Here is a 14,521-nt window from a genome sequence, read left to right on the forward strand (position 1 = left end):
ATTTTTTAAAAGATAGATATTTAGGATTTAATTAGTCCAAGAATGATGTTATTCAGTTTGTAAAAGCAGGTTTTTTTATTTGTTTATTTTTTTTCGCACATTCAAATTGAGTTAATTGAACTGAATCCTTCCATTCTACTTTTTACACTAATATAAAAAAAAAGTAAAGAAAGAACCATAATACAACACAAAGAAGGTTCCTAAAAAGTGTAAAAGTAATATAAGAGCAAGAAATTAATTATAAAAAGTTTTTTATATGCATTCATTGCTTGTTATTCGATGGTTACGTTAGTCACGTTACGTTAGTCACACACAGTTTTTCAGAAAAGTACCATTTAGGGCCAAAAAAGATTCGTCTGTAACAAATCTGTAGTACGATTTAAAAAATAGATTGTTTACCTCATACAAATATATCGGCCAATTTTAAATGTCTGCGCAAGTTTCAGAAAAATTTGCCTCGTAACATAAGCATTGTTTCTCAGGGTTGCAAAAATGTTACGTTAGTCACGATGCCTTTTTTGATGAAAAAACACCTGCCAGCGCTTATTTTGCTTCAAATTCTTGGTAGAAATGAAAAATAGTCACCTTGTACATTTTAAATCTGTATATTAAACGAAAACACATTCATTTTTACTCCTGGTGTGAGTAAAAAGAGTTTGAAAATCAGCTGCGAATGTTACGTTAGTCACTATGGAATGACCCTTTATTGTTAACATCCTAAGATGCATACAATGCTAGGAATTCAATTTGGAAGTTAAAAGTTTTCAATAATTGCAATTTTTAAGATGATTACATTAAACTTCATTTATTTTTAAAATTAAAAATGCATTAAATTGAGCTCCTTTTATCATGTAACAAACAAATGTCCATCCAATCACGGGCATTCAATTTTTTAAGATCATAACTGCAGACAAAAAAACTTGTGAAATAGTTATTCCACAAGTTCTAATTATCTCGGTTAATTGCAACCTTAACTACTGGAGTTATTTTCTTTTAAATGCTATAACAATGATGTGAAATATCCTGCTTAATTTGAAATGAATCTATATACCTATAAAAGCAGTTTTTTTTTTTTTTTTTTTTTTGCAGTGTAAAATTATTATTAGATGTAACATGAAAAATGTGAAAAGAAAATTGAAGCATATGCATATGTTTTTTATGTAAAGTTAAATGGGTGTGACAAGTTCAAAAAAAAAAGTCAATGATTCAATGAAACAGAGAGAAAAGCTTTGAATGAAGAGAAAACAAACTTAAAAAAAAAAAACAACACCTACAGTAAAAGTACATAATAATAAAAATGAAACAAAAAACATCCTTTTTACAAAATGGATGATTTTTTTGAAATAGTGGAAACAAAAAACAAAACTGTTGTGAAAGAAAGTAAACAGTAATGGATAAAAGGATAATTATATTACTGATCCTAATGTACAGGGTGATCCAAAAGTCAGGTCCAACTTTATAAATGAATAATTCAAAAACAAGTGGAGGTAAAAATATTCGGTTTGCACTGAACAAATAAAAAAGAAGTTGGATTTTTGTGTGGCAACGAAAAAAATAGTTCTGTTTTCGACCAACAGATGGAGATTTAGCCTCAATTAAAGAAAAAAAAAAAAAACCTATAAAACAGTTTAAATAAACAAGTTTTCTCAACCATGGTCAGCATTTTGATGTGTATTAGCTTTGACTACCATTATCTGCTGCCTTTGCTCCTTTTTTTATTATTTGTTGCTTTGCATGACCTAGATCAAAAATCCGACAATGCCATCTGTTGGTTGGCAACAGAATTATTGTTTTACATTGCCAGACAAAATGCGACTTCCTTTCCATTGGTTTAGTGCAAACCACATCTTTTTATCTTTATTAGTTTTCGAACTATTCATTTTTAAATTGTTCCTGACTTTTGGATCACCCAGTATATTATGAAGAGAGAGAGCAGATTTTGTATGTTTTTACAGAGTGACCAACGAAGGACTCCTTGATCACAAAATTAAATATCTCGAAAGCAAAGGACGATATTGGAATAAAATAAACGGTTCCTTTTTTGTTAAACCCATAAAATTCATGTACAGAAACTTGAAAATTAGTAACAAAAATTTCCAACAGATGGCTATTCATGTTTCAATTGCAATAGAAGTCTCCATAAACACTGAAGGAGTTAAGCATTCCAGCTGTGTTGCATTGCCACTAAGCCTTTTAGAGGTACTTACATTTACGCTATAAATTATGATCTAACCCTTTCGCAGCACTATTTTTGGGTTTGTTTATTGCAATTACAGCATGCATCGCCACCTGTTGGTAATTTTTGTTACTAATTATCAAGTTTCTGTACCTAAGTTTAATATTACATTTATTTGAAAGTTTGCTGTATCATTTAAAAGTATTTTCTTTGAATATAGCTTCCCTCAGCTTTGGATGGGCATAAACAAATTTTTTCAAGTAAATAAAATTGAGTATTTTTTTTTTTTAATTTGGAGCTAATATGGAACAAAAATTTTAACATTTACATCAAACCTTTCAATGGGAGAACCACATGTATCCATTTGAAATCTGTTTTATTATCATAGGTACTTCTTAATGTAATCTATCTCTAGAATTTTCGTTTGAAGTGAAGATTAATGTACTCCCATAATTCTTGTTATATTTTTCAGTTAATCAGTAAGAACAACATTTTAAAGAATGTTTTATAAATAAGTGGTACGCTGATGTATTTGAACACAGAATCCTTTTATCAATGTGAGGTTTGAGATGTAAGTGAACTTTACTCAGATTCCTTGAAACCTGAAGCTCTCATCCTTATACATTGAAAAATGGCATGCCATCTTTTCCCCTTATTTGTGCTTTGAAATGTTGTTTTTGCTCATTAATTGTTTCTCTACCGAGGTAAATATTTTACTTTTCACAATCAATTTTGTTAACTTTACATTATCTTAATGTTTTAAATGATACATGAAATCAGTTTGCTCACAATTGTTGAACAGAGATTATGAATCAAACTCCTTACAATCTTATGTGTCAACTTTTCATTTGCAACTTTCATTGCATCTGTTTTTTAGTGCAAAAAAATAAATGATATCTATAATGCTGAAAAATTTATTATTTTTTTAGGAAGCCCAGAATATAATGGCTTTATCAAATGTGGATACCCCACTTAAAGGAGGATTAAATACACCTCTTCATGAATCTGACTTTAGTGGTGTTACCCCCAAAAGGGACGTTGTTTCAACTCCTAATAATTTGCTTACTAACTCATTTAGAACTTCCTCTCAGTCAACAGGTAATCATAATCTATCTACAGCTAAAGCGTTTCATGTCGTTTCCACATTGCATTTATCCACTGCTTTATGTTAAAAAATGGGTATTTATGAATGATTTTATAATAAATTGTTAGTTGTTTTCCATTTAGACTCATGTCAAGCATTCATTCATCTCAGAATCTTACCCCATCAGTCTGTTATATTATGTATTAGAAAGGTATACACCCTATGAACTGTCGTGGGACATTTATTTTTGGACTTACATAGTTCGATATCTGCAAAGAGAGAGTCTGCAGTTCAATTTGATAAAAGTTCACTTTCTAATCAAACGGAACGTTCGAAATGGTGGGAAAAGGAAATTAACTGATATTATCGATAGCTGATATTACTTTTATATTTTCCCCTCTTTGTTTTAAGCTTAGGAAAAATACAAGCAAATTTATTTCTGTCACTTTGGAAATTAAACTTTGAAATAGTAGAAATATTGTAGTGTTCTGTTTATTCTTTGTTTTTGAAAATGAAAGATTTTCATTAATTTTGGGGAGCTTTCCATTGCATTGATATGGATTGCTTAATTATGGTAAATATCCAGATGCTAGCTCTCTATATATCTCTCTCATTTTTGCCAAACCATTTTTTGAAACAAATGGGAATTTCTTTTCCTTTTTTTGATTAAAAAAATGAATGAATTAATTACTTTTCATATCGATTTCATTCTAATGTCTTTTTATATTCAATAAATTGTATTCATTTTAATCTATTTGCCAGGCAATACTCCTAGTCGTACTCCTGGCCTGAAATCATTGAAAGAAATGACTCCTGGAACAACGCCTCTGAGAGACAAGTTGAACATCAACCCGGAAGATCATCTAGGTTTTGAAGATGTTGTATCAGCAAAAAATTATAAAGTAATAATTACTTATTTACATTTTCAAGAGCCTGTTAGAAACAATGTTTTTTGTTTTTAAAAATTATTATTCATTGTTTGTTGTCTTCAAGCTTTTAATTTTTATCTAAACGCATTTGTAGAAAGTACCTGTTAAATGTATTTTCCTCATATTGACATTTTATGATTTGAGTCTGCTGAGTAAAATCAATTAACTGTAAATGTTTGAAGTATTAGTTATGAACTCATTATTAAAATGGTATTAGTTGATTATTACTACAAAAAATCTTGTTTTTGAAAGCATATCCTGATATTGAATGAAAGGGTAAGCATTATAATGAAAACTACTTGCAATTTTATTTAGTAACTGTCTTCTGTTCAGTATATGAGGTCTATCTAATAAAAAGGTTTATAGATTGGTTTTAATAAAATCTTTACTGTAGTTCTGTTTCACAGCTACACAGGTAACTAAGTGCTATTTTAACAGTGCAAAGCACTTATTCAAACTGTCTTTTGAAATAGTGTACAAATAAATATTTGTGTTAGCTGGTTAAGGAAAAATCGAGTTAGAGTGGAGTACAAATAAAGAAAATCATCTACTTGAAAAAAATGCATTATTAGAAGGTGTATTAAACAATTAAGCAGCATTTAGTTGCAAAAAAAAAAAAATGTAAACAATTAACTAAACATCAAAATAAATGACTAAATATAATTAAGAAACATTTTACATACTAGTAACAAGAATGTTTTAAAAAAAAATCATTTTTTTTCTGCTCAAGGTTAGAATTGAGATGACTTCGTGCATAATTTCGCCATTTCTTAAATATCATTGCCGATTCATAAAGTAAACTGATGCTACCTCACCTTCAGCAGTTGTTTACTAAAATAATTGAAGTTTCCATCAAGATTTCATCAGTGGAAATCAGTAAATCTCTGGCAATAACTCACCTTCAATGTTAATTGTTTTCAATAAGCCGATGATACTTAAACCAGTTAGCTTCATCTCTGAGAGCAGTCTGATTGAACTGAATACAAGCCAATTATTCCATCACTCATATTTTAAAAACATTTTTGTTACAATTATTTAATTACTAAATATCATATGATAGTAATCATAAAGTATTTTCTTTTTAAGGTTTTTTTTTTTTTTAAATAACTAAAATACATTATATGAAATTTTTCTTTTTCTTTTACCTGTTTCACGATTATCGTACTTGAGTGAATTAAGGCTGGTTAAACCGGAGATCCGGTTAAATGGAGGCTAGCTGAGGGGGGGAGCCTGCTGTATTAGGTAATGGTGTTCCTAAGAGCTGATTTGAAATATTTTTTTCAGAACATTTGTTTGATTTCCGTACTTAAATTACATTTTGCTTTTACCAAATTTAGGCAGAAAGCCGAAATATGCTGAAGAAGGCTCTGACTTCTCTTCCTTTGCCTAGAAATGATTATGAAATTGTTGTACCAGAAGATGAGCATCAAGAAGTGGAAAAAGAACAGTCTGATTTAGCAACAGTTATGGATCAAGCAGATGTTGATGTACAAAAGCAAGAGGAGCAAAGAGCTTTGTGTATGTAATACATTTATGCTAAATACTAATTAATAAGTTTAGTACTAAACATTAAGTATTTTGTAAAATTCATTTAATCTTACAAAACATATTTTGGTGATTGGGGAAAAACAGTTTTATAAGAAAACTTTTCTTTAACAAATTGAGTGTCATGAAAACTCATAAGAAACTCGCTGTCTGGCAATGTGTGTTGCTAAAATTAAGCTGATATTATGGTACAGCAGCGAGAAACATACTACTAACAAATTGAAACTTACTAAATCCAAAGAAGTGGTAAACATAATAGGACCATTGTTTCTTTATTGTAGTGGAAGATAACAATGGTCCTATTATGTTCCTATTCCTCATTAAAAACAAAATGCTTACAGATATTCTTTCAACATGTTGATTGCCAGCTTTATTTTGTCTTGTTTATCGCTTGATCCAGTGAACACAATTTCATTGCAATCCGCTTGTGACCAGGGTGCTGTTTTGGTTTTCATAAAGTAATAAACATTTTAGCTACCTTTCCTACATACAGTGAAATACATTTGGTACAAAATTACATGCCAGAAAAAATCGGAAATGACATAGCAGTCCAGGCAATATTATTGTGTAATTTAAAACAAATCTTTTAACAACAGATCTTAAAATCCATCAAGCACAAAGGAATTTTGCACCAAAAAATATTTTGTTCCCCTCAGTTTCATTTCATGCATTTCTTACTGTATTAAGTTCTGTGGTTCTTGATTTAATGCAGACAAAAATCTTTGAGTTATATATTATTTTTACGCTCTCAGTCACCTTCAGGTGACTTCCTCTGATCCTGCCTGAACAGAAAGATCAGTGTCTCTGACTGAGGTCTGACATGGCTGTCCATGTATTAAGTATTCTTTCTTGCATGGTAAGTTTTGTTATATGTATGTTATACAATTGCCTGAGTTGGTTGATCCAAGATACTCATGGTTCATGGATAAGAGATCCTCCTTGCATAATTAAAGCAATTAAAAAAAGAAATGAAACAGCAAGGAAAAATGAAGTCAAAATTACTGGAAAAATATGAATGTAAAATGTAAAAGAAAAAATAATTAGGAAATCCACTAAAACTCAATTATTTTAAATACTTGATGTTACAGTAGAAGCAGAACGACGACGTCAGTCGACTTCTGTTCAGAGGGACTTACCTCGTCCATCTGATGTCAACAACAGCATTCTGAGGCCGTCTCATTGTGAACCCCCTCTGACTGATCTGCAGAAAGCAGAGGAACTGATTAAGCAAGAAATGTTGATTATGTTGCACAATGATAGTTATAAAAATCCATATCAGCCACCAGGAAGTAAGAACAAACCACTACCACCAAAATCTAGTCTTGCTCACCACGTTTCCTATTTAGAAAGGCATCCATATAAAGAATATGATGAAAGTGAGCTTGAAACTGTAAGTGAGCATTTTACTCTTTTATTCCTTTTATTGGTTAAAATTTTCAGATGGTTTTGTTATTTTATTTGCTCTAAAGAATTGGAAATTTTAATTAGTTTTTTTTTTTAAATTATTGTTTAATATACATACACACTTTACAAAGATTTGATTCCCTCAGAAATTCCTGAATTTCATTATTTTTTACTAGAAATGACATTGTTTTAATTATAATTTATGATAAATTTAATCAAAATAACCAAATTCTTAAAAATTTCTGTTGTATTTTCATATTTTCCATCTGTTCCTTTGCGTAGCGAACATGCTTCTTGAATTTAACCGCCTTGGATTGGTAGATGCCAGCCAAATTTTTTTATTGTAGAATTGTCCTGAATCTTGAATTTGAATTTATTAGTTACATTAAAGAAAGAAATATAGTGCCCGATTTTTATTGCAAGCATTTGTCAGAATTTCAAAACTTTCTTTCTTGCAATAGTATGTTATAATATTTTGTTTGTACTTTTACGTCTTGCAGGCAAAAGAAATGCTGAAGCAAGAAATGGAAGTTGTCAAAAAGGGTATGGGACATGGTGATCTTAGTATTGAAGCTTATACACAAGTCTGGGAGGAATGCCTTGCTCAAGTGTTGTTTTTACCTGGACAAAACAGATACACCAGAGCTAATCTTGCCAGTAAAAAAGACAGAATTGAATCTTTAGATAAAAGACTGGAGGTAAAGTGTTTTTTTTACCTGCCTTGTAGTTCATAATGGGCTATCTCAGCCGTTTAATATGCAAATCTGGGACTACTAATTGTAGGGTAGTTAGTGTAAAAAAATGTGTATCGTAAAATTAAGTATTATAATTTTAAACTTCAAAAAAGCAACTCACCTTTTTTTCAGTAATCCTAAAAGGTTGCCGTTAAATAATTCATTCATTTTCACTATACAGGGTTATACAGAGATGGTTTTGAGGAGCATATAACAGTTGTTACAACATTGTGTGCATGCTATAAAATGGGGAAAAAAAAAGAAGTTTAAAGAATAATCGTTTCAGTCGTTAATGATAGTATAAAAAAGAAAATTTTGAAGGAAAGCAAAACATATTAAAGAAGCTGTTTTGTTTGAGGAAGCTGTAATGAAGAAATTGAAGGTTTGAAAATAAATTGTAAAATGTGATATGTAATTGAATGTATAACATGTGCATGCATATTAGCTATAAAAAAAAAGTTTGTTCTACTTTTTTAAAAAAATGAAAGGGAATGCCAGTAAAAGTGAGTAACTCTCTGATTCTAAAGGAACTCCCATCACCTCCCAAAAACAAATATACTCCCACCACTTAAATGATATTTTGTTAACTTTGAAGGGTTAGCGAGGAGAGACACAGTAGCTAAAAATCTAGACTAGTGCAGGGATCAAAGTCGTCCTGTATTTCCTATAAATCCTATATTTTTCAAAAAAACTCAAAAACCACCTTATATTTCCAAAAAAACCCTATATTTTTGGTACCCCAGAGGAATTCTACACCTTATGCATAACGAGTTATGTGAGCTTTCATTGAAAGTTATACTCTGTTTCATCAAAAAAGAAGCTCTTAAAGGGAAAACTGGTGAAAATGTACTTGAGTAAGATCAAATAAAAGATTTGAAATTTCATGTTAATAAAACTTTTCCCCAATAGGCCCAAATGTACCACAAAAACATTTATTCAAGTTAAAAAATATTAAAGTATCCTGCACTTGGCCTAATATTTATAATTTTCTTCAAAAAACTAATATTTTTCTATATATATTTTTAAAAACATAAGGTAAATTTTTAGAATTCTGAAGCTGAAAAATATAAACAATAAAGTAGGTAATTAGCATTAAGTAGGAGATTTTGCTCTCATGCAATATTTAAGCCTCCCAGATAGTACTCAAAATTTTTTGATGGATTTTTTTTCATGTTTCAGTTAAATTTTTCATTTGATATACATGATTTGTAACCCCCAACACACAAAAGAAGGGGGTTATAGGTTTGACGTTTCTGTATCTGTGTGTCTGTCTGTGATACTCTAGCGCCTAAACGGATGGAGCGATTTATTTTTTAAAAAAAATGTTCGAAAGGAGAGTTGATCGAGAGTGTTCTTAGCTAGATTGCATTTTGAGTGACATTAATTAATGAAGACATCAATCAAAAACCTCTAAAAGGTTTTTTGTGATTTTTGCAGTGAAAACATAGTTAAAATTTTTAAAATTTGATACCAAAATAAAGAGATTTTTTTTTCCACGTCTGATAGAATGCGTTTGGAACTTCCATGTTTCATAGAATTCTAATTATAACGTTTTTCTAAAGCAGATTTTAATAACGGCTAAGCCTTTATTCACGCGATTGATAACCGAATTCATTATTGGCCAACAAGGAAATTAAAAGCAATGATTTAAAATTTTCATCTGTTGCTAGTTTCTATTTAATGCAAATAAAATACTCGACATTGATTTTGAATAGAGGCTTTTAAAAGGATTTTCAATTTTCCCTCTTGATTCTTCAGTTGCGACTCAGTCGGGGTTTTTAAAAATTTTTAATTTTATCATTGCTTGTTTTATCATTGATTTGCAAAGGTTGATTTCAATATGTGTTCGCTAATAATTTTTGAAATTGATTTTTAATAAAAATTTATGTATAATTTTAAAGATGTGTTGAAAAAATTGGTTTTTGAAAAAACACCTCTTGCTGTATACCTTAATATTTTTATACACCCTGACGTACATCAATGACGAAGATATTCCTAAAAATATAGCAGATAACCCCTTCAATAAGTATTAGAATTTTATTTTTATCCTGAAGGATGAAAAGCTACACTACTCTAATTTGACCAAACTTGTTAAAGCTGTCTTGACTTTCTCTCATTTCCAAACTTCCTAGGAGAGAGGCTTAACAAAAGAATTGTGACTTGTGACAAACCAAGCATGAGTTAAGACACAATTGTTGCTCTCAGAGTGATAAAAGACTCGGTAAAACACCCTGTGGAACATGTTGATGTAAATTTAAAAAAAAAAAAACGATCCAGATGTGCAAAGCAGGACACTTGAAACATAAGGAACGGAAAGAAAAAAAAAATCTGGAAGAAATAAGAAGGGAAAATATAAAACCTAAATCCAATGATGCTACAAAAAATTCTTCTTAAGATTAAGTGAAATGATTTAAGGAAAGCATTAATTCAGCTCAGGCAATGATAGATGAGGGGAATACAAAATTAAAAATTAGGACTCAAATGTAAATGTATGACTATGAATGGTAACTATTTTATAATGTGTAGCAAAATTTAATAATTTTTTTGGTGTCCTATAAGTCTGATATTTTTTCAAAATGTGTCCTATATTGTTTTCAAAAAATGTTCTATATTTTGTCAGTTGGTCACTTTGATTCCTGCTAGTGGTAGTTATTTTTAATTTACATTCAAGAATTTGTATGACAAAGCAAAACTTCTCTTCAGGAGTGAGATTTTTTGGTCTTATGAAAAGAGAAAATTCTGCATTAAAACTTAGAAGTGAAGAACAGACAAACTATTCACTAGGACTTGACCGATGCATCAGCGCCGATGGTTCAACAATTTAGCCATCGGCATCGGCAGCTGATGCAAACTTGCAGGAAACATTGGCCCATCAGCCTTAAAAACATTGTAAAGCTGATTGAATTGGCCGATGGTTTCGAAAAAACCCCTTTGCTGTTTTACTTTTTAATGCAAAGTAAAGGGAGTTATTGTTTTTATATAAAATTGTTTACTTAAACTTAAGTATGAATTTCTATTTTAGTCACCTCTGAGAGAGTTTTTAATACTGCATTCAGGTACCAAACAAGTTATTTATTGCGTTGTTTCTTGCGACTGGATGTACGTATGTATCTCTCATAAGTCATAACTCAAAAATGGTAAGCTGTAGAAGGTTAAAATTTCGCATGTGGAGGTGTGCGTACATTCCAGTTGTGCATTTCCCTTTTTGTTTTCGATTGGGTGTTCTAAAAAGCCTATTTACTCATTTTTTTGTGACTATTAATTACTTATTTCAATACAAAACTAATATAGTGTCTCAGACTGACGATAATTTGGTGATATATTGCCAAGTATTCCATGGAAACAAATATGAGATGGTAAAACCGGTTTTTGTGTCATTTTGTTAGATTCTCGTTGAACCGACGGTAATTTTTAGAACACTTGCCGTGTCCCCTCTCCCCCTCTCTGTATTTCTGAAATTAAACTCTAGTTGCACTTCCGTGTTGTTTAAAAATAATACCATTCATAAAATTAGAGATTTTTTTTTCAAACTTAATCTAGTGTTTAGGAAGAATTTAGAGCATTGATGTAAGAAATTGATTAAAGACGTTTTGAATGCTGACATAATTTGGAAATCAACGGGACTTTTGAATTTTTTCTTAGAAAGTGCTGAAGTCGACTCAGAAACTCTTCCGAGGCGTTAGTGGTAGCGGTTCTGTATTAAAGAAATGAGGCCGAAGTTGGGAAAGAAGTTTAATGTTATGAGTGACTCCAAAATCAGCGTGTGACCCCCCCTCCCGCCCCTCTCTCGTAGTTTCAAGCATTCCTTAAATATTTAGCTATTATTTATTTTGCTCGAGAAATGTCATTTTGATTATTTCTCATTCTTGTTTCACCTTTATTTCTTAATGCGCCAACTTTTTTGCATCATTTATAGAGATTGATTTTTTTGTATTGTAAGTAACTATTTTCATGTATTTTTATAAAATCAATAAACAAGTTATTTTTGTTTTCATCATTTTTTTAATAATATGTAATAGAAAAGTTTCAAGGATTTTCTATTAAGCAATTTTTTTAATTTCAGCAAATTGTTATTAAATTGAAAAATTTAATTTGAACTTGTTTGTAGTGCTTCATAAAATATTTTAAAGAGTCAGATTGTTCAATATTATGTGTGCAAACATCATGATCAGATCAAGTAGTGTATGTATTCAGTTATTTTTAACTTGGAGTAAATATCGAGTTTGTTTATTGTAGCTGCGTTTTAAGAACCTCACTCCTTTCATGGCTGTTTCTTTTTTCTGAAAAATGTGTCACTGTTATAGCTTTTATGAAAAATGCAAATTTTTCTATTCATAAATTTTAAATAAGTATAAAAATATTCCTATTATTATTTAATATTGTAATTTATCTATTACCTTTTTTGTTGAATTTCATGACTAAAAAATGTTTACATGCAATCTTTCCACTTTAATTGCGTAATTTGTTGACGGTTTCATATTTTTATTCTTAAAATTTTTTTTGAATGATTAAACAACATAATTTAAAGTTTTTTAACTATGTATAATGTACATAATCCATACATTATTACAATATTGCTGAAATCTTAGTTATATGTTCAATTAAAAAAAAATCAGTTGGTTATTAAACAGTGTCTTTGTTTTTCTTCATTTTTTTCTTTTTCATTTTTGGCTGTTTTTCTTTTTCTATCCTCATACAACAGTCAAAAAAGAAGCATAACTACTTCCTATATAGATAGTATGTAGTACGATCCAAAATTTCGGGGACAAGCTGTATAAAACGTTACTCAGAATAGTTCACATTACCGAAGCATATCCATCTTCAAAGGGGCACCTTGAGGGACTATGTACTTCTCCCAGTGTTCGTATAACTTTGGAAACACTCCTGGAAGCCTTTTGCGCAACCTACTATATGATGCAGCTTTATCTTCTCCTGATGGAAGAAAGCGGCGTCCATGCAAATGTTTTTTTTCGCTAGGAACAGGTAAGAGTCACACGGAGCTAAGTCGGACGAAACGTTATGTTTTTTGTTTGTCATATCAGAGAATTGATCAATCAAACTGTGCATCCTCAACATGAAAATCGCCTTCTTCCCCACAATGAAGTTAAAGCAGCAGCGCAAGAGGCCTTACAAGAAGTTGCGAAAAATGGCTGTCAGGAGTGCTTCTAAAAGCTATACGAATGTTGGCAGAAGTACATAATCGTTCAAGGTGATTACTTTGTAGATAGATGTGCTTCGGTAATGTGAACTGTTCAGGGTAAAGTTTTATGCTGCTTGTCCTCAAACTTTAGATCATACTACGTACGTATGAGTTTTCAACTTACTATTTCATAACGTTTCTGAGTGACGCAAGTTTACGCGTATGAAGACATCACAAGAGAACTTGCGATAAATAACTGAGGAGGTGTTCAAAATGGATATTTTTGTCATCTATATGTTCTTAGGAACATATGCATGTACAGAAGTGCCGAAAAACCTTGTGAAGTTTAAATTGGGTGATCATAAAATAGAAATTAGGTCGAAATTTGATTTTTTAAAAAATTACAAGTACTTATTCGCGGAAAGGAAGTAAAGTGAAATGAATAAATGATCCTTTAAATCCCTGACAATCTTATTAATTTATTTCCATTAGATTTTTTTTTTTTTTTGCCATCGACCATTTGGAGAAAAACAATTGGCAATCGGCCATCGACCATCTTTGAACAATCGGCATTGGTCCATGGGCCAAAAAATGCCATTGGTCAAGCCCTACTATTCACGCAGTATACATTAAATTATGATAAAACTAACCTTGGAATCACTCCTGATCTTCTGTTTGAGGAAAAGTCTCTGAAGAAAAGAGGTAGGCAGTCTGTAATGTAGTTAACAAATATGAAGCACATGCTCAAAATGATGTTCATTTTAATGCTGTTGATATTGTGCTAGAAATGTCCTAAAATTTATTCAAAATTGTGTTGTTTTCCCCCCAGTTCCTATTTTGATTCTTAAACTAAGACTATTTCTTCGTTATAAACTATTACAATTTGAACATGTTCTGTTTTTACCTGTGAGAAATATTGTAGAGTGCAGGAAAATAAAAAAGAACCACTTTCAGTTATGCAGCCTTTCTTGGTTTCATTGTAAAGCAATGACTGCAACAAACAAAATGAAAATGGGTTTACAAGGTTGAGTTGAATGTTCATTACAAATCTGTAATGAAATTTTTTTTTCTATTTTTTTTTCTGTACTCTCTTTATCAACAAATATTATGTTTATGATTTTTTCTTTTGAATAAATGTCATTCATGTTTGTTTTTAGCAAAATCGCAACCAAATGACCAAGGAAGCCAAAAGAGCAGCAAAAATTGAGAAAAAATTACGAATTTTATTAGGTGGTTATCAAGTAAGTTCCAATTAGTTTTAAGAAATTTATATTGTTTTGTAAATAAAATACTGTATTTTCTTTAATTTTTTCTCCTGATTTTTAAACATAATAAATTAAAACTTCAAAGTGCAGAAAAATAATGTTCTGTTCATAATCTTGAGCCTTTTAAATTTGAACTTAGTCTACTTTTTGGAAAAATCTGATTTATTGCTTGTTTGACTTGTAAATGTGGAAAATTACGTAAGGTAAAATTGCTGATACTACTAGATAACTCAAATGACCACAA

General features: G+C 30.4%; 1 protein-coding gene across 1 annotated transcript in view; it reads left to right on the forward strand.

Moving 5' to 3' along the window:
* The window catches only part of LOC129230576 (cell division cycle 5-like protein), a gene marked incomplete at its 5' end in the record, with an annotated part of 37,576 nt that overhangs the window by 14,466 nt on the left and 8,589 nt on the right, over window positions 1–14,521 (forward strand). The window contains 6 exon segments of the mRNA XM_054864983.1: window positions 3,106–3,274; window positions 4,023–4,162; window positions 5,527–5,707; window positions 6,823–7,124; window positions 7,639–7,836; window positions 14,170–14,253. Coding sequence (XP_054720958.1) covers window positions 3,106–3,274; window positions 4,023–4,162; window positions 5,527–5,707; window positions 6,823–7,124; window positions 7,639–7,836; window positions 14,170–14,253 — 1,074 coding nt within the window.

The sequence above is a fragment of the Uloborus diversus genome, chromosome 1 (assembly GCF_026930045.1).
Source record: "Uloborus diversus isolate 005 chromosome 1, Udiv.v.3.1, whole genome shotgun sequence".
Classification (NCBI taxonomy): domain Eukaryota; kingdom Metazoa; phylum Arthropoda; class Arachnida; order Araneae; family Uloboridae; genus Uloborus; species Uloborus diversus.